This window comes from Antechinus flavipes, chromosome 2 (assembly GCF_016432865.1).
Source record: "Antechinus flavipes isolate AdamAnt ecotype Samford, QLD, Australia chromosome 2, AdamAnt_v2, whole genome shotgun sequence".
In the NCBI taxonomy this organism is placed as follows: Eukaryota; Metazoa; Chordata; class Mammalia; order Dasyuromorphia; family Dasyuridae; genus Antechinus; species Antechinus flavipes.
Window position 1 is genome coordinate 501,381,932 of NC_067399.1, and position 26,621 is coordinate 501,408,552.

Below are 26,621 nucleotides of genomic sequence, written 5' to 3' on the forward strand. Positions count from 1 at the left end.
AGCAAAAGTAAACCCAATTCAGGAAAATTACCCAATTTATTCCAAAGATTTGATATTGTATATGATGAACCATAGCTATAGTTACCCACCTTTTTGAGAAAGTGGTTGGAGTGTCTTTATTTCTCTTCTTTGGAGTTAGGCTTGTCATTGTAATTTTTCAGCATTCAGTTTAGATTGTTTGGCTCTTGATCTTTCCATTTATGCTTTAGTCATTGCATATATTGGTTTCCTGATTCTGCTTGTTTCGTTTTCCTTTATTTCATATATGTTTTTACATTGCTTCTTTGCAATTACCATAGTGATCACATAACTTTTAGCCATTCTTCAATTGATAAGACATCCACTTTGTTTCCACTTTTTTTGCTATTTAATCATTGTGTTTATATGATCTTTCTTTTTTGTCATTGATCTTCTTGGGATATATGATTCACAGTGGAATTTCTGAAACAAAGGATATGGACAGTGTGGTTTCTTTATCTGTCATTCCAAATTGCTTTTCAGAATGGTTGGACCAATTCATAATTTTACCAACAGTGAGTTGAGTTGCATTATGAAAGCAAAGAAATAGCCTTTTTACATAAAGCAAATGAACAAGTCTGAGAGCTGAATATGCTTTTAAAGTCATTTAAGCCAACTTCCTTTTTTTATTGGTGAGGAAGCTGAAGCCCAGAGAGGAAAGATCAGAGTAATGACTGAATGAGAACTTGAACCCATTTCTTTGGCTTCATATACAATGGTTTTCCACTTATGCTGCTGATAATTAAATGGAGAGATTTTCCTCCCTTCAGTTTTCTTTGTTGAGTTTAGATATTTGGAATTTCTTCTGGCATTGTGTTATATCCATCTCCATTATTTTAACTCTGATTAATTTTTTTTTTAAGTCCTGAGAAGTACTTTTCTTAATTGAGGGAAAATAAATGCCTATTTTCCCTCTCCTTCTCTTTATTTCTCTTGTTTTCCTTGCCTCTCTACCCTTCATTTCTGCTTTTCCTGATTTTCTTTTACAGACCTCCTGCATTCTTTTCTTTTTTTCATCCCTAAAGTATATTGAAAACATGAGGCAATCACTGTCAGCAGCATGTGTTAACTTATTGTTAATGTTTTCCTTCCATTAACCAATAGTTGGTCCCAAGTACCCAATAACATTTCACTTTGTCTTATCCAGAATGCCAGGAAGTCATTCCCAATAACATTTGATGGCACTTTATGTTCTACTGCGATTTCTGCTTGTGAATGAAGCTGTATTCTATGCTCTTCTTGGTTGAGAGAGTATCAAGGAGGAGATCATAATTGCTATCCAAGATCCTCAATGAAGGGAAGCAAGGTTGAGCAGACATCCATTGAATTTGTGACCTATGACAGTACTATACAGTCTGTCTCGCAGTTTGTGGTTTTTCCACAAGGTGACAGCATGGGGCCTTTTCAGTGACCAATTTTGAAAGGAGAGACAATGTACAGAATGACAGAAAGTGGAGAGTGACTAGACTTACTAAAGTAAAACTGTTTCATTGCCACGAATGCAAATGAAATGGGCATGAAATGTAACTCTTTCTTTCACTTCTGGTTTCTTATCTCTTCACCTCTGAAGTTACAAAGCAACTTGGATATCTATAAAGGGTATTTAGATAATATTAAGGTAAGGTAGATATTATTTAATCTGGACAAGACTTTGGTTTTTCTGGTTTAAAAAACCATCTCTGTCCATCAGGCTATTCTATCCTGGTGCCTCTTTTTCTGTTTCATTTCTGGAATTTTACCATCTTTGGAAATTTCTAGACTATCGTAGGCTAGAAACTATTAATTTCCTAGCTAATTGTCTGGTCCCTGTCCATGACCTCACAGGTGGAAACCAAATTATGCCTGCCTGAATGGAATCTCTCCTCTTGCTCCAAAGTACCTGTGCAGCTCTGGTCTAGGACTTAATGTAATTTCTTTATTCTCAAATAATGCCTGAGTGATTCCCATGATTCCCAAATTATTTAGTCCGTCCTGCAGCACTGGTCCAGGATTCCTAGATCTTCATGATCTCCCTTTTCCTATCATGTTCTGCCTATTCTGTCTAAGACTTCTGACCATATACTTTCCCCATCCTTCTTAGATGTATTTTTCTCTGTCTTAGTAGAAGGAGATTTAGGGTTTATTCTAGTTTAGAGCTACTCATCCTAGCCTCATTGAAACAAGAAGGTTGAGATGCTATCCTTGCTTTAGATGTTGTTTTTAACTCCTAAAGAATAAAGAGAGAGTTAGTAAGCTGCCCTTGTACTCTTTGTTCACTTGTCCTTGCTCTCTACTTCCTTAAATGCCCCCCCCCAGTTTTCCCTTAAATATGCCAAATAAAAGGGTCTGTTGCTTTTAGTATTGATTGCATGTTTAATTCTTTGGCACAGCTCTTGGACTCTGACAGATGTTCTATGTTGCTTCATAATATTCCATTTATATTGCTACATATTTTTGTATTAGTTCAGAACTTTTTTGATCAAACATTTTAGGGGACTGTTAATGCTTTTTTTTGGTCAAAGGAGTTATGCTGCACTCTAGCTAAAATCTTTTGCTATTTGGGAGCCCAGGGAAATATTACAAACAAAAAGGCAAATCTTTGTTAGAATCAGGTTTTTAAATCTTAAAATATATTTCTTTCTTTGGGCTAGTGGGATATATTGTAACAAAGTCAAATTAGGTCTACCATCTAACTTCAGATTTTGGGGTTATGGTGTGAATTGTCCATCTGTTCTAGCATTCAACAGTAGAGCTATTATAAAGGTCTGACTTATCCTGATGGCAGTGAAAAAGTACAACAGAATTTGTAGATGATAGCATTTTAAACTGGAAGGAACTTTAGAGGTAACTTAACCTTTTTTTGTTTCATTGGAACCCTTTGTCTGTCTGGTGAAATTTAGTGACTCCTCACTAAAAAGATATTTTTAAATAAAGAAAACATAATATTTTAAAGGAAACCCGTTTTATCAAAATACAGTCATCAAAACATTTTTAAAAACAAGTTCATTGGCCCAGGTTTAGAACCCCATCTCTCATATAGCCCTTCATCTCATACATGAGGAAACAAAAGGTAACGAGCAGAAGTGATTTGCCAATGTCTCTTCATGAGATTTAGAGATTTATGCAGCAGAGCCAAAATTTGAACTTGTTTTGTTTTCTGTTTAAGATAGCATGAGCCCATCGGTTTTAAGTTTGCATCCTTATTGATCTCTGTGATAAAGACTTTCTGTCTAAGATTTTGCTTTTTTTTTTTTTTTTACTTCAAATATGCCTATATACTAATAATAGTAATAACTACTTATCTGTTATTAACAATTATGGGGGGCAGCTAGATGCGCAGTAGATAGAGCACCAGCCCTGAAATCAGGAGGACCTGAGTTTAAATGTGGCCTCAGACACTTAACACTTCCTAGCTGTGTGACCCTAGGCAAGTCACTTAACTCCATTTGCCTCAGCAAAAAACAAAACAAAACAAAAATTATGGTAATAATAAGCTTGTATTCATAAGAGACTGTACAAATACTATCTAATTTAATTCTTGCAAAAATCTTGGCAGATGAGAATACTATTATCACCCCTACTTTACAAATGAAGAAAGTAAAGTAGACAGAAGTTAATGTCTGATGCTAGATTTGAACTCAAGTTTTTCCTGACTTTGGGTATAATGTTACGTGCTATACTCCCTGGCTTCTAACATTTATATAATATTTAGAAATTGCAACGCACTTTACATATATTATCTCATTCATGCCTTTTTACTGTCTTTGATTCCACATATTTCATCTATTTCTAAGATCTATTGATTTTATCTTTGTAACATATCTCAAAAATATTCCCTTCTTGGGAAAGTGACCTGTATGTGCAAAAATGTTTGTGGCAGCCCTCTTTGTAGTAGCTAGAAACTGGAAATTGAGTGGATGCCCATTAATTGGAGAATGGCTGAATAAATTGTGGTATATGAATGTTATGGAATATTATTGTTCTGTAAGAAATGACCAGCAGGAGGATTTCAGAAAGGTCTGGAGAGACTTCCATGAACTGATGCTGAGTAAAATGAATAGGGCCAGAAGATCATTATATACTTCAACAACAATACTATATGATGATCAATTCTGATGGACATGGCCATCTTCAACAATGAGATGAACCAAATCAGTTCTAATAGAGCAGTAATGAATTGAACCAACTACACTCAGTGAAAGATCTCTGGGAGATGACTATGAACCACTACATAGAATTCCTAATCCCTCTATTTTGTCCGCCTGCATTTTTTACATATACACATATCCATACAGTTATTGTATCCATAAAGTATATGTTAAATACTATATATATATATATATATATATATAAACATACATACATACATACACACACACACACACACACACACACACATATATATATATATATAATATTTAACATATATTGGACTACCTGCCATCTGGGGAAGGGGATCGGGGAAAGGAGGGGAAAAGGTGGAACAGAAGGTTTTGCAAGGGTCAGTGCTGAAAAATTACTCATGCATATATCTTGTAAATAAAAAGCTATTAAAAAAAAAAAAAAAGATATTCTCTTCTCTCCTCTGACCCTGCCAGACTGTTACAATTGTCTGCTGCTTGGTCTTCTGTCCACTTGTCTCTCCCTATTCTAATCCATCTTCTACTTAGCTAAAATGATTTATCTTCCTAAAATGCAAGTCTGACCATTATCCTTCCCTTCTGCTGAATAGGTTCAATAAACTCCTATTGCTCCCTATCACCTCCAGACTCGAATATAAAATACTCTCTTCAGCATTCCAAATCCTTCATTATTTTCCTCACAACAGGCACATGCGCGCACACACACACACACACACATACACACACACACACTCACACACACATTTTCTGTCTCTCCTTTCTTCCCCCCCTTTTCTCTTTTCTTTCTTTCTCTTCTCTCCCTTCCTCTCTCCCTCCTCTTTCTTTTCCTCCCTTCTTCTTTTTCTCCTTCCCTCCCTCTCTCCTTTTTACCTCCCTCCTTTCTTGCTCCCTCTCTCTCTATCTCACTCTCTGTTCATCTCTCTCTTGGGATTTTCTCTCATAGCTGTAATCCTCTCACATCTTTAATGCTTTCCCTCTTCAATTCTACCTCTTGACTTCCCTGGCATTTTTCAAGTCCCAACTAAGATTCTACCTTCTACGGGAGGCCTTTCCTGGGCCCTTATAATGTTAGTGCCGTTTTTCTGTTAATTATCTCCAATTTATCCTGTATGTGGCAGCTTGTTTGTATATAGTTATTTGTATATTGTTTCTTCCATTAAACTATGAGCCCCCCCAAGGTCAGATACTATCTTTTTTTTTTTTTTTTTTTTTGATATTCCCCAGTACTTACCGTAGGGTCTGACTTTGAAAGTGCTTAATAAATGCTTTTTGACTGATTTACTAAAGTAAAATAAGTTACTTTTCCTAGCCTTACTAACTATATCTCTTCTGCCATGCAAGCTTTCTCCTATGATGAGCATATTCTGGGAGATGGCTAGACTGAGGCTAAAACTTACTAGTTTTAGTTGCTTCCTAGTTGTCCTGCTTCCACTTTTTACTAGCTATTATTACTCTAGAGCTTGGAATAATAATAGCCTCTAAATCCTATAAAATCCCCTTCTCATTCAGATTTCATTAACTTGTAAGAGTGGCTTGGTAACATACACCATAAATTCAATAAGCAGTGTCTCTTCTATTGGTCATTCATTTTACCTCTGCCATTGGTAAAGAATCTAAGTCCTTTCAGGAAGTATTCTGCTATTTAGATTCTCAGTAACCTTCAGAAGTATTAAGGAGATTGAGATTGGCTAACCCCAGGCTTATAGATTGAGTGGTTTGGTTTTTTTTTTTTAAGCTGTTGGCAGTGTTCTGAAAGTAGCCCACACGTACCCAAACTGCATTCATTATGTACTGTTTTCTTGACATCTGAAAAGCATTTATTAGATAATAAACTCTTGACCTTAGCGTAGTTGTGGTACCTCTGTAACAAGAATAGAAACTGAATCAAACACTGCTTGATGCTTTTTCTTTTTGGCTACTGTCACTGTGGAGCTGACTACAGACTTATGTGGCCAGATGCTAGTGGCTATTTAAAATTCCCATTAGATCTGAGGGACTCATGCCAGAGAACTGTTTTATTTCAGTATGTTCCTATCTATGACCACAGTAAAAAAGTATTTGTGGGAATTCAGGGAAATCTTTGTTTCCTTCCTGGCCATGGCTGGGCCATCTTGCTTAGATAAAGAAAATCACCCCTAAATATACTGATTTTTATTTTTGTTTTTTAAATAGATATTTATTACTAATTTTGTTTTTCCATCACCTTACATTTACCCTTGTATCCTTCTTCCTCCCTCTCCTAAGTAGTCATCCCTAATGATGTGTTTTTTGTTTTGTTTTTCTACTTATTTTTTTATTTGCTTTTTTTCCATATTAACATTTATTCATACCTCATTATATATGTAAAAATAACACAATATAATGATTCTCCTAGTTAACAATTTCTTACAGTCTTGCAGACTTAAAGACTGAGACAGTCTTATGTATTCAGATTAATAGTCATTTATATGTGATAACACTTTTCTATCTTACCCTAGTCTCAAAACAATTAGAAATGCTTGTAAACATTCAAAAAAAAAAATCTGCTCTATCTATATTGGTAACTGAATTTGTCTGATTTATAACAGCATATTAATATAACAGAATTTTTTATCTTTTTTAGATGAATTATTTTATTATAGTTTTTTATTTACAAAACATATGCATAGGTAATTTTTTCAAAATCGACCCTTGCAAAATCTTCTGTTCCAAATTTTCTCATCCTTCCCTCTCCTACCCCCTCCTCTAGATGTCAGGTAGTCCAATACATGTTAAATATGTTAAGATATATGTTCAATGAAATATATGTATACATATTTATACAGTTATCTTGCTGCACAAGAAAAATCATATCTAGAAAGAAAAAAAGAATCTGAGAAGGAAAACAAAAATGCAAGCAAACAATAACAAAGAGTAAAAATGCTATATTGTGGTCCACACTCAGTTCCCATAGTCCTCTCTCTGGGTGTAGCTGATTCTCTTCATCACTGAACAATTGTAACTGGTTTGAATCATCTCATTGTTGAAGAGAGCCACGTCCATCAGAATTGATCAGCATATGTTATTGCTGTTGAAGTGTATAATGACCTCCTAGTTCGCTTATTTCACTTAGCATCAATTCATGTAAGTCTCTCCAGGCCTCTCTGAAATCATTCTTCTGGTCATTTCTCACAGAAAAATAACATTCTATAACATTCATGTACCACAATTTGTTCAGCCATTCTCCAGCTGATGGACATCCATTCAGTTTCCAGTTTCTAGCCATTACAAAAAAGGCTGCTACAAATATTCTTGCACATACAGGTCCCTTTCCTTTCTTTGAGATTTCTTTGGGATATAAGCCCAGTAGTAACACTGCTGGATCAAAGGGTATGCACAGTTTGATAACTTTTGGGGCATAATTCCAAATTGCTCTCCAGAATGTTTGGATCTGTTCACAGTTCCATATCCCCTCCAACCTTCTTTATCATTTCCTGTCATCTTAGCTAATCTGAGAGGTGTGTTGTCTTAATTTGCATTTCTCTGATCAATAGTGATTTGGAGTACCTTTTTATATGACTAAAAATAATTTCAATTTCTTCGTCTAAAAATTGTCTGTTCGTATCCTTTGACCATTTATCAATTGGAAAATGGCTTGATTTCTTGTAAATTTGAGTCAGTTCTCTATATATTTTGGCAATGGGGCCTTTATCAGAACTTTTGAATGTAAAAATGTTTTCCCAGTTTATGGCTTCCCTTCTAATCTTGTCTGCGTTAGTTTTCTCAAATTTCCCCCTCCCCTGAGGCATTTGGGGTTAAGTGACTTGCCCAGCTTCACACTGCTAGCACTTAAGTGTCTGAGAACAGATTTGAACCCAGGTCTTCCTGACTTCAGGGCTGGTGCTCTATCCACTGTGCCACCTAGCTGTTCCTGCATTAGTTTTGTTTGTACAAAAACTTTTTAACTTAATATAATCACAACTATCTATTTTATGATCAATAATGATCTGTAGTTCTTCTTTGGTCACATATTCCTTCCTCTTCCACATGTCTGAGAGATAAACTATCCTATGTTCTTCTAATTTATTTATACTATCATTCTTTATGCCTATATCATGAATCCATTTTGACCTTATCTTGATAGCCAAGAATTTTAAAAAGAGAGAACAAATATTCAGCAACACTAATCAATATGTGGAGAAAAATTTAATCTTATTGCAGTGTTCCCCATCCATGGACACTTTCACCTCTGGACATGGGGTGGGGAGGAGAATGGTGGAGAAATGCCTTCTCATCTTTCCAGGGATCAAGCTTGGGTCTTTATAATTTTGTGACATTCAGTTTATATTGCTTTATGTTGGTTATTATTTCCATTTATGTTGTCATTGTCAATGTGTCCATTATTGTGCCATTGTGTCTTGACTCTGTCTTACCTTGTATCAGCTTATATAAATCTTTCTGAGTTTTTCTGTCTTCATTATGTTTATAATTTTTCACAGAACAATAACATTCCATTATTTTCATGTTCCCATCCATACTCTGTTTAGTTCTTTTCTAGTTGAAGAGTATCTACTTTGTTTCCAAGTCTTTGATACCACAGAAAATATTGCTATAAAGATTTTGTTGTCTAAGACACCTTTTTTTTTTTTTTAAACACTCTTGCTTACTAACCTTAAGCTATGAGTCTTATCTTTGAAATTCAGGGTTATTGTGAAGATCAAGTGAGATCATATTTATAACAAGTGCTTAGCACAGTGCTTGGCACACAGTAAGTGCTATATAAATGCATATTTCCTTCCCTTTGTATAGATTAAAAGGCACTAATATATTCTGGGTACATCTGTACCTTAAAGTGCTACCAATTTAGGGCTTAGTATTTTAGTACTCCCTTTCAAGTCTTTAGTCTTCATTTCCTCTGATTTTTTCTTGCCATCCTTTGCATTTTTGGTAGGGAAAGACCCTTACCTATAAAAAATTTTTTTCAAATCTGGATTTATATCACTGCCCTGAGATGTCCATTTAGCTACTCTTTTATGAATTTTTCTTAGTTCAGAATGACTCAAGTACTTGGTTCTTTACTCTTCTTACCCCAGGTTTTCTGTTACATCTGTGGATATATAAAAATCTATCTGAGTTAATGTTTCCATAATTCCTTTCCCTGCATTTGATTGAGAACCTAGTGGCAATTATAGCTTTGTCAAAGTTGTATCATCACTCACTTTTCAAATGGAAGTAAAAAAATTGATTCTATTAACACTGAAGATTATTGGGAATGTAGGTCTCTTTTAAGTCAGCTTTAGACACAGGCACAGAAGCTTTAAAAAGGAAGGGAAATTCTTGTGAAGTACAAAAGAAAAATGTATTAATATTCTAGTCATATTTGGATCATGTTTTGGAGGCTTTACAAAAGACCAAAATGATGCATATTGGGTTATAGGGAAAAAAACCCCTCAATATTCTGTTTCTCTTAAGGATTATGAGATAGTGAGCCTCCCTCACTTCCTACAGTGTTTTGTTATAATGTAAAGATTCCTTTATTTTGCTTAATGTAGAGCAAAAATATTTCTTAGCTGTAGACTTTTGTTCTGTTTTCTCTTCCTAAGAGTTTGAGTAGTGCTTTGAAACTTGGTGCAGTCTGGTCACGAATGGCTAGCTATTTCCTAAGGCACTGCAGCATGTCACAGTCAGCTTTGCTACTGAACAAAATGCAATAGAACCACAGTTTCCTAGGCATTGTTCTTTATATTCAGTAGAACAAGTATGAAGGGAAAAAATAGCCTCACCCTCTTCCTGACCCCTCAGGAAAATGTTCACGTTATTCTAGCTTACCATATCAAGATCTCACTAATTTTTTACAACTCAAAAAATGTTTTATTGATTTTTTTTTTTTGTACCTTAGGCACTCTGGTCATAGACATCTGCCTTAAAATCAGCAAAAACAGGCAGAACAAATAGATACAAGGATCACATTTGACTGCATACACAACAGTATATGTAGTTCACTATCTCTCTACTGAGAGGAAGTATATTTCATCAGTTGTCTAGATCCAAAATTAAACTGATCTAAATTTTAGGCATCTTTATTTTCATTATACTTGTTATATATGTTGTTTTCTTGGTTCTCCATTTTTCATACAAATTCCCCCATGTTTCTCTGAATTCTTTATTTTTGTCATTTTTTTTTATGGCACAATAATTTCATATACTATAAAAGGTTCAACCATTTCCCAATTATTTTCAATTATTTTACAACTAGAAAGAATGCTTTTACCAACCTTTTCTTTTTTCTTTTTCATTTTCAATAGTATTGTATTTTCCAAATACATGCAAAAATAGTTTTGGCATTCATTTTTGGAAGATTGTGTTCCAAATTTTTCTCCTTCCCTTCTTTACCTCCCACCTCTCCAAAACAACAAATAATCTTGATATAGGTTAAATATGTGCAGTCTTTTTAAACATATTTTCATATTATGAAAATTTTATTTCTGACATTTGCTTGATTGGAGGATATGTACAGTAAACTAATAGATTTTGAATTCATAGGATATTTAGTACACTTAAGGGCTCAGGTGCCATTTTACAGGCTTCAGCACTACTTAAATAATTTTTTTTTTAACACAAGGCCCATTTTCTCATCACGCCACTGTTAGGAAAGCACTACTTCTTTCTTTTTTGAAGCATGAACTTGAATGCTTTAACCTAAAATTGCTTAAATATAAGTTTAGAAATCACTCCATATGAGTATAGAACTCTTATCTGACCCTGCAGGAAAATAGGAGGGGAATAGGATATGGACCGGGCAGGGTAATAAAAGAGAGGGCATATTGGGCAAGGAAGTGGTCAGTAGCAAAACATTTTTGAGGAGGGACAGGATGAAAGTAGAGAAAATTAATGGGGGAAATACAGTTAGCAATAGTAATTGTAAAAAGAATTTTGAAGCAAGTTTGTCTAATAAAGCTTCATTTCTCTCTCTTTTTAGGATTGGATTTAGTTTTTTTCTTTTTTTATTATTAAAGTTTTTATTTTCAAAACATTTGCATAGATAATTTTCATCATTCATTCTTTTTTTTTTTTTTTTAATAACTTTTTATTGACAGAACCCATGCCAGGGTAATTTTTTACAGCATTATCCCTTGCACTCACTTCTGTTCCGATTTTTCCCCTCTCTCCCTCCACCCCCTCCCCCAGATGGCAAGCAGTCCTTTACATGTTAAATAGGTTACAGTATATTCTAGATACAATATATGTGTGCAAAACCGAACAGTTCTCTTGTTGCACAGGGAGAATTGGATTCAGAAGGTATAAATAACCCGGGAAGAAAAACAAAAATGCAAGCAATTTATATTCATTTCCCAGTGTTCTTTCTTTGGGTGTAGCTGCTTCTGTCCATCCTTGATCAATTGAAACTGAATTAGCTCTCTTTATCGAAGAGATCCACTTGCATCAGAATACATCCTCAAACAGTATCATTGTTGAGGTATATAATGATCTCCTGGTTCTACTCATTTCACTTAGCATCAGTTCATGTAAGTCTCACCAGTCCTCTCTGTATTCATCCTGCTGGTCATTTCTTACAGAACAATAATATTCCATAACATTCATATACCACAATTTACTCAACCATTCTCCAATTGATGGACATCCTTTCATTTTCCAGCTTCTAGCCACTACAAACAGGGCTCCCACAAACATTTTGACACATACAGGTCCCTTTCCCTTCTTTAGTATCTCTTTGGGGTATAAGCCCAGTAGAAACACTGCTAGATCAAAGGGTATTCAGCATTCATTCTTACAAAACCTTGTGTTTCAAATTTTTTTCCTTCCCTTTCCCCCACCCCATCTCCTAGAGGGGAAATAATCCAATATATGTTAATTATATGCAATTCTTCTATACATGTTTCCACAATTATCATGCTGCACAAGAAAAATCAGACCAAAAAGAAAACAATATGCAAGCAAATAGAAGCAAAAAAAAGTAAAAATGCTATGTTGTCAATCCACATTTAGTCCCCACAGGCTCTCTCCATCACAAGGCCATTAGAATTGGCCCAAATCACCTTGCAATTGAAAAGAGCTACGTCCATCAGAATTGATCTTTGTATAAGCTTGTTGTTGCCACGTACAATGATCTTCTGGTTCTGTTTACTTCACTCAACATCAGTTCATGTAAGTCTCTCCAGGCCTCTCTGAAATCATCCTGCTGGTTGTTTCTTACAGAACAATAATATTCCATACCATTCTTCTACCATAATTTATTCAGCCAACCTGCAACTGATGGGTATCCACTCAATTTCCAGTTTCTTGCCTCTACACAAAGGGCTGCCACAAACTTTTTAGCACATGTGGGTTCCTTTCCCTCTTTTAAGATCTCTTTGGAATACAAGTGCAGTAGTAACACTGCTAAATCAAAGGGTATGTACAATTTGACAGTAAGGCCTCATTTCTCAAACATAGAAGGAACTGATTCAAATTTTTAAGAAATAAAAGCCATGCCCCAATTGATAAATAATCAAAAGATATGATTTATGCCTAAAGTGCCGTAAATTCATGCATATTCTTTGATCTGACAACACCATTATTAGGCATGAATACCAAAAGAGTTTTTTTTTTAAAAAAGCAATGACCTATATGTATAAAAAATATTTAAAGCAGCTCTCTTCTCAGAGCAAAAAAAAAGAAAAGTGAGGGGATACCTATCAATTAGGGAGTAGCTAAATACATTGTGGCATATGCAGGTGATAGAATATTATTGTTCTATGGGAAATAATGAGCAGGATGCTCTCAGAAAAAAAAAAAAAACCTGGATACCTCCATGAACTCATGCAAAGTGAAATACTATATATAAAATAATAACAAAGTTCTGAGATGACCAGCTGTAAATGATTTTGTTATTCTCAGCAGTACAATGATCTATGACTATTCTGAAGGACTTATGATGAAAATTCCTATCCATGTTGCATGACTACAGATTGAAGTATTCTCTCTCTCTCTTTTTTAATTTAATTTAATTTTTTTTCCCATTAGGTTGGGAGATCTATTATTTCTTTTACAACATGACTTGTATGTGAATGTTTTGCATAATTTCACTGTGATTTCTTATTTGAGGGTGGAGATAAGGGAGAGAACCCAGAACTCAAAAGTTTTAAAAACAAATGTAAAAAAATTTGTTTTAAATGTAACGGAGAAAATATTACAATATTTAAAAATAAACAATCACAACAAAAAAGATTGGTGTTAAATCCAAACCTCTACTCATAAGTTCTTGATTTTTTTGTTTTTTGATTTTTTTAGAAGTTCTTGATCCTGTTATTGTTCTGTAGTTTCTAGACGTTTGGTTTTTTATTGTATGTTTTGTTAGTTATTCAATTGTACTCATTGCCTTTGAATTATTCCCTTGCCTAGTCTATGTAAGCTGTAGTTGATTTACTTGTGCTTAAGCTGCTGTTATTTACTTGCACATCTTATTCAATTAACTTACATATTCAGGGAAGGTCAGATTTATTCATCAAACAAAGTTTTGCTGATTGCTATCCAGGCTATTCCTGCAGGCTATGTATGACCTTTTTCATTTTCAAGTATGTTGCTGAATTGTCAATAAGGAAAGCAAAGTAAGGAAGATATTTGAAAACTCAAATTAGAGCTTAGGGTGGAATATTTGACTGACACAGCCCATAGTGTTGCAGGGGCTACCCACAGACTAACTGGAGATATAAAGGAAATTAATGATCAGATGCTGGATCTAAGAATATTTTAGGGCCAGTAAGACAGACCATTATTTGAAGGTGACTTTGCTAGAGAAATTTTGGAGGAAAAGGTGGGGAAATGTTTAACTTTGCAGTTACTGACAAACGATTTTGCAGAATAAGATTGACATTAAAAAGCATGACATCTTTACTACTAGCACAAGTATTTTTTTTAAAAACTTCGTAATGACCAGAATTTCTTTTTTTTTTTTTTAATTTAAATTTTATTTTATTTAATAATAACTTTGTATTGACAGAATCCATGCCAGGATAATTTTTTACAACATTATCCCTTGCACTCGCTTATGTTTCGTTTTTTCCCCTCTCTCCCTCTACCCTCCCCCCCTCCAAGATGGCAAGCAGTCCTATATATGTTAACTATGTTGCAGTATATCCTAGATACAATACATATTTGCAGAACCGAACAGTTCTCTTGTTGCACAGGGAGAATTGGGATTCAGAAGGTAAAAATAACTCGGGAAGAAAATCAAAAATGCAAATAGTTCACATTCGTTTCCCAGTGTTCCTTCTTTGGGTGTAGCTGTTTCTGTCCATCATTTATCCATTGAAACTCAGTTAGGTCTCTTTGTCATAGAAATCCACTTCCATCAGAATACATCCTCATACAATATCGTTGTCGAAGTGTATAATGATCTCCTGGTTCTGCTCATCTCACTTAGCATCAGTCCATGTAGGTCTCTCCAAGCCTCTCTGTATTCATCCTGCTGGTCATTCCTTACAGAGCAATAATATTCCATAACATTCATATACCACAATTTACTCCACCATTCTCCAGTTGATGGGCATCCATTCATTTTCCAGTTTCTAGCCACTACAAACAGGGCTGCTGCAAACATTTTGGCACATACAGGTCCCTTTCCCTTTTTTAGTATCTCTTTGGGGTATAAGCCCAGGAGGAGCACTGCTGGATCAAAGGGTATGCACAGTTTGATAACTTTTGGGGCATAATTCCAGATTGCTCTCCAGAATGGTTGGATTCGTTCACAACTCCACCAAAAATGCATCAGTGGTAATGACCAGAATTTCAGTAATTATAGCATTTGTTTTCAATTTACCTGGGAGGGTCAGAAATTGTTTTTGTTTTTGTTTTTGTTGTTTAATCATTTCAGTCTTGTTCAGCTCTTTACCCTGTTTGGGGTTTTCTTGGCCAAGATACTGGAGTGGTATTTTCTTCTTCTTCAACTTATTTTACAGATGAGGAACCGACACAAACAGGGTTAAGTGACGTGCTCGGGATCACACAGCTAGTAAGTGTCTGAGGCTGGAATTGAACTCATGAAGATGAGACTTCCTCTACCTAGGTGCTCTCAGATGTTTTATAAGGATTCAGAAATAAACTTCATCCCTTCTTCTATTGGTAAAGTTACTTCTAAAGACTACATTTTGAAGATAGAATCAGGTTGCATAATCCCTTTTTCCCACTGTGCTTCTGACTCAATAGAATTTTTTTTTTTTTTGGCTCATTCTTTCAGCCTGCTTCTTGTCTTCAGATCAATGTTAGGACTGGGCTCTCTATACTTCTAGAGGGAAGATGTGTTCTGGTCCTGTTGCTACTTTCTTAGGTACTGGGCTTTCTATATTTTGGGGAGAAATATGTTGTTTTCTTACATATTTGTTGTTCTAGGATCTGTCTTGGGATTAATTCAGGTTGAGATTGTAGTACTCTCACAGTGGTAAAAGGGGAAGGGGATGATTGCTGCCCGCTAATCTGAGCTCTTCAAGTTTGACCTGGATTTGGTATGAGATTCCTATCCTGGCTATTTCTCCAGGCTTCAGACTGGGCTAAAGCTGAAATGGATACCCCACTCTGCTCCTAGGATATAAACCACACTGCTAATGCTTATTTCTGAATGTCTCTGGATATACTATTCAAGGCCCACAGCTGTTCTTCATCCTGGACTGCTACCCTTAGGTGCAAGTCCCATCCTCAGTCTTCCCTCGATCTGTGACACATGGGCATTCCTATCCAAACCCTCTCCCCAGTGTCTACAGAACTCTGGCTCTTAATGTGCGGATCTCTACTAGAAAAATGATTTACAAGAACCCTTTTCTTAGATTTTCCCATTTGAATTTAGTTTGGGCATTTTCTAGATCTGTTTGGAGGAGTTTTAAAGGAAAGTTGTCTGTATTGCTTCCTGCTACTCTACTATCTTGGTTCCCCTTTTTAGTTAGCCTTAATAAATGAGCCATTTAACAAATGAGGATAATGAAAACTAGGCTTTACAACATGCTTGTCACATAATCAATCCATTGTTGAATCACTGACTTTGTGTATAGTTGTCTATGGACATTGTGTTTTCTGTTTATTACATATCTTAAATCCTTTGAGGATTCTGAGAGTTTTGATTAAAAAAAAAAAAAAGCATTATTCAGTTTTTAAGAGATCTTGTGGAAAGTAAAAGCTTTGCTTAACCATGCTCTTTCTAAAAACTGGAAAGAAGTCTTTTCCAAAATGAGAAAGTCTTAACATCATTTTAGATTCAGGTTTGCATTCAGTCTTCCTCTGATTTTTTTCCTTTCTGGTTATTCTGAATCTAATATCATCACTTTTTGAGTTTGTCTCAAGATTCCATATGGATCAATATCTGTAGAGAAAAAAGAGGAAAGGAAAAGGATAGTGTTGAGTATAGGTTAAATCTATGTAGAATCCTTCCCCTGCCTCTCTGTTCTATCTTCACCCTTATTTCCCAATTATAGTTATAGATGCTTTTTGTTTTTGTATACCATGTGAAACATTCAGTATTAAACTCTTAAAGTAAATAAATGATGATGACTGAGCATTGGTAGTCTTGTATTTTGAGTCACTGTTGTGTTATATCCTACCCCTAGGTTCTAACTTTGTCAATTGCTTCATTATTTATTTAATCATTCTGTAAGCATTTAGGAAACTCCTCAGGGAAATGAAGGAGACTGCTTCTGCTTAGGAAATAAGGGAGAGCCCCTCACCTCATCAGCACACACTGGCAGAGCACACCATAAGAAACCTGCGGAGGGGCCTGTCTGCCTGCTTTGATCTGAGGGGGAAGAGAGAACCACAGAGAACTGATTACTGATAGATGCATATTTGTGCTTCAACACAAGCAGCAGTAGCATAGGTCAGGGAGATACTGAATCTTGGAATGAGGATTTGAAGAGGTGGTGACTTCCAGGGTGTTTGATCTTCTCCTTTGTAGTAAGATCCCTTGGAAGTAAGGTGAGGCACTTGGCCTTACATTCTTGAGATAATGTGGTGGTGGCTATTATTTTTAAACAATATAGTAAAAATTGTATACATATGGCCCTCAAACATTTGCGTAAAAGGCTATCCCCTCATTTTACAGAAAAGGAATTTAAGGTTCCAAGAGGTTGTGTCAAATTACATGTACTCATTGAGATTGTGTCAGAATCAGGTTTAGAACCCATGTCTCCTGGCTTAAGAGTTTAGTGTTCTTTCTTGCTATTGATTTATTGTCCCTTTCCATTATTTTGCCTTTGTTGTGGTAGAACCAGAAATAGCATTTGTCTTCCCCTTCCTTTTCTCCCCTCCCAACTCCCTTCTCCCCCAATTAATAATCCCTTTGGCACCTAGCTTTAGTATTTTCAAAAGAATCATTTAGCAGGCACTGCTTTGTAGCTCCTGTGAAATCCTCTTGTGAAGAATAGCAATCTGAAGCTCAGGATTCCAGCCCTCTGATAACTACATCACTGACTCATTGCATAACCCTGGGGAAATGTCACATGCTGCCTAGCTAGGAGGAGTAGCTCTCTGTTTTCCCTTCTTACCAGTGAGACATCATCTTTCATTGCTTGCCCAGCACCCTGACTCTTCATGTGCCAATCAGAGCTATTGGCACCCATGGTGCTATGCCTCCCATGGACAGCCAGACTCTGAATGTCTCCAGTTCATGATTTTTTCCTACTTACTTTTCTAAACCTGAATTTCAAGGCAGGTTTGATAGCCATTGTTGTACTATAGGAGCACAGAATTCAGAACTGAAAGGTGCCTATCAAACCTCTCATTTTTCATATAAGGAAATTGTGGCCCAGAGAAGTTGAAGTGGTTTATCCAAGGTCACATAAATAATAAGTATCAAAGCTGGGTTCCTGCCTGGGCTCCTGGTGCTCCTTCCATTGTATGCCACAGTCTCATGTACTTTAGCTAGTATTAACCTATATAACCATTCTAGTAAATGACCACTTTAACACTTAGTCTTCCACTTAGAAGACTGAACCGAAAATTTCAGAAAGCACTCTAAGATTCTCTTAGTGGCTGTAGCTGCAAGTAGCAATCACTTTTCAATTATGCCTACCACATGACTGATTAGTAAAGGCAAAAACATTTTGATAGTTTCATTTTTCTACTCTATCTCCAACAGAAATAAGTTCTCTAAAATGTCATAACTTACCCTTCAAAGTGGCATGGCTCTTGTTTAAGTTGACTTACTCAATTGGCACTTCTGTCTCAATTTTCCTAACATGTTTCCATAAAGGTTCACAGACTTCTTGCCTTCAAAGAATTTTCCAGTTTTAAGAACAATTGAACCCACACTTAACACCATATACCAAGATAAGATCAAAATAGGTCCATGACCTAGGCATAAAGAATGAGATTATAAATAAATTAGAGGAACATAGGATAGTTTATCTCTCAGACTTGTGGAGGAGAAAGAAATTTGTGACCAAAGATGAACTAGAGACCATTACTGATCACAAAATAGAAAATTTTGATTACATCAAATTAAAAAGCCTTTGTACAAATAAAACTAATGCAAACAAGATTAGAAGGGAAGCAACAAACTGGGAAAACATCTTCACAGTTAAAGGTTCTGATAAAGGCCTCATTTCCAAAATATATAGAGAACTGACTCAAATTTATAAGAAATCAAGCCATTCTCCATTTGATAAATGGTCAAAGGATATGAACAGACAATTTTCAGAGGATGAAATTGAAACTATTACCACTCATATGAAAGAGTGTTCCAAATCACTATTGATCAGAGAAATGCAAATTAAGACAACTCTGAGATACCACTACACACCTGTCAGATTGGCTAAGATGACAGGAAAAAATAATGATGAATGTTGGAGGGGATGCGGGAAAACTGGGACACTAATGCATTGTTGGTGGAGTTGTGAACGAATCCAACCATTCTGGAGAGCAATCTGGAATTATGCCCAAAAAGTTATCAAATTGTGCATACCCTTTGATCCAGCAGTGTTTCTATTGGGCTTATATCCCAAAGAAATACTAAAGAAGGGAAAGGGACCTGTATGTGCCAAAATGTTTGTGGCAGCCCTGTTTGTAGTGGCTAGAAACTGGAAATTGAATGGATGCCCATCAATTGGAGAATGGCTGGGTAAATTGTGGTATATGAATGTTATGGAATATTATTGTTCTGTAAGAAATGACCAGCAGGATGAATACAGAGAGACTTGGCAAGACTTACATGAACTGATGCTAAGTGAAATGAGCAGAACCAGGAGATCGTTATACACTTCAACAACGATATTGTATGAGGACATATTCTGATGGAAGTGGATTTCTTTGACAAAGAGACCTAACTCAGTTTCAATTGATAAATGATGGACAGAAGCAGCTACACCCAAAGAAAGAACACTGGGAAACGAATATGAACTATCTGCATTTTTGTTTTTCTTCCCGGGTTATTTTTACCTTTTGAATCCAATTCTCCCTGTGCAACAAGAGAACTGTTCAGTTCTGCAAACATATATTGTATCTAGGATACATATCTAGCATATCTAACATATATAAGACTGCTTGCCATCTAGGGGAGGGGGTGGAGGGAGGGAGGGGAAAAATCGGAACAGAAATGAGTGCAAGGGATAATGTTGTAAAAAAAAATTATCCTGGCATGGATTCTGTCAATATAAAGTAATTATTAAATAAAATAAAATAAAATATTAAAAAAAAAGAAAATGAAGTAAGAAAATTAAAAATAGAGAATGATCTCGCATAGAACTTTGAAAGATAGAGTAAAAATTAATCCTATGTTATTATTATTAGAATTATTAGAAGTTTTGAAAGAGCATATATTGAAACAACCACATATACTTTTGTAGTTTGTTAATGTTTCATTATTGAGAATTAAATCCAAAGAGTATTTACAAAAAAAAAAAAAAGAACAATTGACACACCCTTTTAGTGTGCCACTGAAGGCACCGCTCTGGACGACGGAAGAGATGAGGGTAGGGGATGCGGTTCCTTTTCCATTAAAGCAAACCTCTGCTTTAAATTCTCCCTCTGACAGGAGAGAAATAATGATTCCCAGCATAGTTTTGTGAAATGAACCTGATGTGCTTAGAAAGTACTTAGAAATTCAAGCAGAATAAATAAATAAGTGACACTTTTATGTACAGAAGTAGTTTCTTAAATGAAGATAGCCATGGTACATACAGATCTCATTTGTCGTATTTTTCAGACAAACAAAATGGAACAGAAAAAATGTAAGCATTTAAAAATGGATGGACTGCTCCTTGACTGTTACTCATTGAGCAGAAGAAAAGGTGCAGCTCATTGCTTTCTTAGGGAAAGCCTCAGTTCACTCAGTCAGTCACTAAAAATGTTTATATAGAGTTTGAATGTTAACTATTTCTTTGTCCTCCCAACAATCTAAACGTTGAGATATTATTTTTCTTCCATAAACAAAAAGGACTAAAGGATAGTTTATAAATAATCATAAGTGTTAAATGATGGAAGAACCAGAGAAGTTAAAAAGGTTTTAATAGTAGGGGGTAGTTTAAAAAAAAAAAAGAAGATAAGGGGTAGTGAAGAGAGCTTTGGTTGATGAATGTATTGTACATAAAAGCAAATATTCATATGTATGTCCCTCAGTTCTCATCTATTCCCCAAATCTTTCTCTCCTCAAGCTGGAACATCCTTATTACTGTTGAGGACACCATCATTTTCTCAGTTACCCAGATTCAGGATCTCAGTGTTGCCTCAACTTTTCACTCTCATTCTAACTACTATTCACTCTGTTGTCAAATCTTGCTGTTCTGTCCTCACAACATGTCTCATACGCATCAGCTTCTCTCTACCCCTACAGTTACATAACTAGTTTAAACTAGTTTACCACTTCTCATCTGGACTATTGCAACAGGTTTTCTGATTATTAGTCTTCCTCCAAGTCTCACTCCACTCCATTTCATCCTTCACTCAGCTTACCTTCCTAAAGTCCAACTCTAACTGTATCACATATATCTCCACATTTAAACTCTAGTGATTCCCTATTGCCTTTGACCTCTTCCTATCTTTTTTCTTAGACTTTACTCTCATCCACATACTCTGTGGTCCTCACAGGGCTCCTTGCTGTTTCTTGCATACAACAGTGTCACTAGACTATTCCTTTTCATTGGTTGGTCCAATTTCTCATTATCTTTTAACTCACTTCCCACCTTCTTCAGGAAGCCTCTCATGTAACTTCCCACTGCTAGTGCCTTCCCTTTTCAGATTATCTTTTATTCTGTATATATTTTATAGTATTTAATTATTTATATGTTGTCTCCCTCATTAAAACACTTGAGATCAAAGAGTATTTTTACCTTTGTATCCTCCTAAGCACAGTGCTGGCATATAGTAAGTATTTAATAAATGTTTGTTATTTTTGCTTTGCAATTGTTTAATTCCTAAGAGCTCTGATTCCCTTAGGAATTTTCTGTGCTTTAATATCAATTTATCTAGGCATCCAAATTGTATTTTTGAATATACTACAAATTGTTAACTGTGTAAAGGGTAAATTTCTTCTTGTGTTTGCATATCTGGCACTAATCATCAGTCATAAAAAGAATAAGAAGAAAAAAATTTGTCTTTACCACCAACTATCATATGCTTAAATTGAGACAATAATTGATTGTTACTAATCAGTATTTACTAAAATTTATGAGTAATGAATTATCAAGCTAGAAAAAGACTCATTGTACCTTACTTAGTATCAGTATTTCATGATAAGTGAAGATAAGAAAGTTTGTTGTCTCTGTTGACCTTGGGCACCAATTTTGATGGAATTTAGCCAGAAAAGTAGCAGGTTATGTGCTTAAAAGGGTTATCACGATTACACAGTGAAAAAGGATCACAATGAAAACCTAATTGAATTCTTCAAAAGGCACAGATGTGGTTAATTGAAATCACCACCTCAGTTGTAAGAGATTCTTCCAAATGATACCTCTGGGCCAGTTTGAGACAGTGCAATTCTGTAAGCAGAATTCAGGATTTCAAGTACTTTGCTCCCACATCATTCTTACTTGAAGCATGCATTGCCAAATGAACAGAACACCTGTGATGTATAATTTTTACAGGGGAATGCTGATCTGCACCAGAGTTGAACTCTCTTTTTGGAGAAGCTATTGCAACCACCTGATTGTAACTTCCTATAACATAAAATAATGATCCTTTCTTTTGTTTCTTTCTCTCCATAGCTGCTATTAACTTAGCAAAGCTGAAACTATTCAGACATTACTACGTATTGGTGAGTAAGAAATCTTAGCACTGTAAATGAGGACCGTGTTGGGGAACAAAAGTACTATATGTTTTTTAGGTAGGCCTTAAATTTTTACCCTTATATTTGATTTTAAACCTTGATTCATAAATGAATCTCTCAATTCACAGAACTTAATTTTTTAATGAAATTCAACAAACATTTTTCTTTTATTGAATAAAATAGCAAATACCTGTTACTTGTCATCTTTTTCAGTAAGAATAGAATATCATCAATCAGTATATTATGTACCTACACTGTGTCACATGTCCTAGGAGTTAGGGATACAGAAACAAAAATGAAACAGTCCCTGCCCTCAAAATAGTATACATATAAGCATAGAGAAAATACAGCTACAATATAGCTATTTTATAGCTGTATACTCCCTGGTAAAGAACTTCCATTCTTTGAGAACAGAAAAAGTATTTGTAGCAGGTTTTTTTTTTTTTTAATCTTGAAAACGAGATAACAGATGAGAAACATTTCTTAATTATAGCATTACAAATGGAACTTGTTAGAAGTCATTCAGTTCACAGATTTTTCCTAAAAAGATGAGATTCCAGACCCTTTGTGGGGGTGGCAAGCAAGAACCTTCTAGAATTGGTCTGCTCATTGTGAAAGAAGTGTTTTATGAATCTTATCACACCATCTGTGGCTTTGGAATTGTGAGCAGCTTCAAATAGTTCACTTTCCAAAGCAAATGTTAGAGTTGTAAATAGCAAAGATGACAGGAGTGCATGAACCATGAACCAATTGGTTGTATTTGTTACTTAAAAAACTAAATCTGGAGATTAAATATTTCTACTCTTGAGCCAGATAAAGGAGTCATTGTAGGACTGTCTCTAAATATGTGTGCCTTAAGAGTTTAACCTCAGATTGCAAAGTCAGGAGTATTTCATCCAAACTTTGTGAAATTGGAACATTTGAGACCATCCAAACCCTCTACTCTCAATGAGATTTGATGATTAAGACAGGCATTGTGGTTAAAACCATATGACATGATAAATGTGGAAATGTATTTAGAAGAATCAAACATGTGTAATCTATATTGTATTATTTGATGTCTAGGGGAGAGAGAAGGTAGAGAGGGAGGGAGAAAAATATGGAACACAGGATTTTGCAAGGGTGAATGGTGCATATATTTTGAAAGATATTGTAAAAAAAAATTTTTTTTTTAAATTTTTAAAAGAAAAGGCTGGGGAAAAAAAAAACAAAGCAAGCATATGACAATAAGTTGTTGTTTAAATATTCCAGAGCGGTGTTTCAAGGCTGTCTTGTATCAGCAAGGGAAAGAATTTAATATTTTAAATTTCCTTGAATGTGCCCCTCACTTTGATGGAGCAGAAATGTGAGGATCTGAATGTTTGGATTCTCTTTTGTTGCATTCTTTTCTATTGTCACTTTTGAAAAACCATTACAAATAAAACTCTCAAGCCTAAGGATTGAAATTTATCTTTTGGGGACTAAAACCAACAAAGACATTATTTTCTGCTGAATATAGCGAAGGGGTATATTTGAATGACATACCAAAGGGATCATTTTAGAATTTTGATTGGCCATACTTTAAATGTTTTGCAGTCTTCTCTAGCTGGACTATGATGAACACTTATATTGTCTAGAGATAATGAAGGTATCATTTAAAGTATAACTGCTACAAAATCAGTTTTTTTCCTTACCCTCTCGCCCCATATTTATTAACTAACATTATAAACCTATAGTGATATGCTCCAAATGGCTTTCTATAATTTTAAATGCATTTGAGTAGAAGAGAATGGTGTCATGAAGGCAGTGTGGATTTTACTTATTTTACCTTTTCCTTTTTCTTTAGATTGTCTCTTATATTTATTTCACAAGGATCATTGCAATTCTCCTCAAACTTGCTGTTCCATTCCAATGGAAATGGCTCTACCAGGTATGCACATATCAGAAGGAAACATATCAGACTTCCAGCTAAATGAATGTAACAGCATCTCCCACTCCAGAAAGAAAATCAATGATAGCTCTCTACTATTATCTCATTACCTAAGGATAAACTGCTAAGTTCTTTTTCTGATTATTTTCGATTAAAAATATTTTGTCCATCAAAGATGCTGGGTCTTTGGAAAATCTGGAAGTAATTGCATTATTGATTTTATTTTTCATTTTATAAAGATTTTGGCAGGGAGAATGGGGGCAGGGAAGATGGAGCCTAAGCAGAGGAAAAAAAAAAAGATAGGTTGTGCCCTTGATAATTAAAGTTTCTCTTCATGTGCTAAAATTATTTTTTCCCTTTATTTATGGATTTGTTTATATAAAACAGCTTTGATACCTTGTCCCCACCAGCTCTAATAGCTTTTTTTTAATTAAAAAAAAAAATTTGTGGGGCTGGGAAGGCAGGCGTGTATTTCACCAATTTAGGGGACTCATGGTATGAAAATTCCCTACACCTATACACAGCAAGTCCTCTAACAACCTTGTCCTAGAGATTTTCTTGGAGCTGATAAGTTTTGATTGTTTTGTTCTTGGCTACACAACAACATATAGTTAGTATGGATCAAAGGTAGAATTTGAATTCAGGTCTTCTTGACATGAAATCCAACTCTCTATCCACTATTGCTGCACTGCAGCATAACATAAATAGAAATGTAATGTGTAAGAGATCCTAAGGGATCTTCTTACTTTAAAAAAGCAGTGTTAGATTTAATGTTAGGAAAACTGAGTTCACATCTTAATTCTGGCACTAAATCATCTATATAACTAAGTTACTAATGTCTTCAGACTAAAGTTTCCTTGTAAGATAAGAATATGAGTAATAAATTAACTATTCGGAGCTGCCAAACAATTTTGAGGAAGGTTTATTTTCCTTTAAAAAGCATAGCTCGTAATTTGGAACTATGCTCAAAAAGTTATCAAACTGTGCATACCCTTTGATCCAGCAGTGTTTCTACTGGGCTTATACCCCAAAGAAATACTAAAGAAGGGAAAGGGATCTTATGTGTCAAAATGTTTGTGGCAGCCCTGTTTATAGTGGCTAGAAGCTGGAAAATGAATGGATGCCCATCAATTGGAGAATGGTTGAGTAAATTGTGGTATATGATTGTTATGGAATATTATTGTTCTGTAAGAAATGACCAGCAGGATGAATACAGAGAGGACTGGTGAGACTTACATGAACTGATGCTAAGTGAAATGAACAGAACCAGGAGATCATTATATACCTCAACAATGATACTGTTTGAGGATGTATTCTGATGGAAGTGGATCTCTTCGATAAAGAGAGCTAATTCAGTTTCAATTGATCAAGGATGGACAGAAGCAGCTACACCCAAAGAAAGAACACTGGGAAATGAATATAAACTGCTTGCATTTTTGTTTTTCTTCCCGGGTTATTTATACCTTCTGAATCCAATTCTCCCTGTGCAACAAGAGAACTGTTCAGTTCTGCAAACATATATTGTATCTAGGATATACTGTAACCTATTCAACATGTAAAGGACTGCTTGCCATCTGGGGGAGGAGGTGGAGGGAGGGAAGGGAAAAATCGGAACAGAAGTGAGTGCAAGGGATAATGCCTAAAAAATTACCCTGGCATGGGTTCTGTCAATAAAAAGTTAAAAAAAAAAAAAAAAAAAGCATAGCTCATGAGTGAGCTTTTAAAGTGAATGCTTCTAAATTCATTTTCTTGGAATAGTACTAAAAGATGACACTTTGGCGAAACTGCCCTAATGAGACACTGGGATCAGTGAATTTTGAGTCTAATAGAAAAGTAAAGATTAACTGTAGGAAAGAGGATTGTCAGTGTTACTTTGTTTAATGTCATTTCTGTATCAAATATTGTCTTGGTTAATTCCTTTATGGGGGATATCTTTTATTTTGCAGCTATTGGATGAAATGGCAACTCTGGTGTTCTTTGTCCTGACTGGCTATAAATTCCGCCCAGCATCTGATAACCCCTACCTGCAGCTGTCTCAGGAAGATGATGATTTGGAAATGGAATCTGTGTAAGAAACCTCTATCCTCTTCTCTAAAAGATCCTTTTTTTTCTTTCTTTGTCCATCTTAGTCTTCATTGAATATAAATACCCAGTATGACTCGGATAGACTGAGTTAGCCTATTTAGATGCACTAGAGGTACACTTCTTCTTTATTTGACAGAAAGATTTAGAAGTCCATAACCTAGTTGTGTGAAGTGTCTGCCAAGCATTGCACTTTTTTTTTTCCAGCTTAAATTAGAGATTGCCACTTTTTAAGAATGGTTGATGTATTTAGGTTTATAGTTCCTTTTAGTAATTAATGTAATGTGTTGCT

The 26,621-nt window shown here is 35.2% G+C and overlaps 1 protein-coding gene across 3 annotated transcripts in view; it reads left to right on the top strand.

The window, feature by feature from the left end:
* Positions 1–26,621, top strand: part of GPR107 (G protein-coupled receptor 107) — a 99,863-nt gene that overhangs the window by 49,316 nt on the left and 23,926 nt on the right. For 2 of the 3 annotated variants that reach the window (XM_051980193.1, XM_051980194.1), the window contains exons 15-17: positions 22,277–22,326; positions 24,164–24,247; positions 26,194–26,315. In XM_051980193.1, the coding sequence (XP_051836153.1) occupies positions 22,277–22,326; positions 24,164–24,247; positions 26,194–26,315 (256 nt within the window). Of the gene's footprint in view, positions 1–15,055; positions 19,988–22,276; positions 22,327–24,163; positions 24,248–26,193; positions 26,316–26,621 lie in introns of those variants that run through there. The other variant, XM_051980195.1, reaches the window with a different exon arrangement.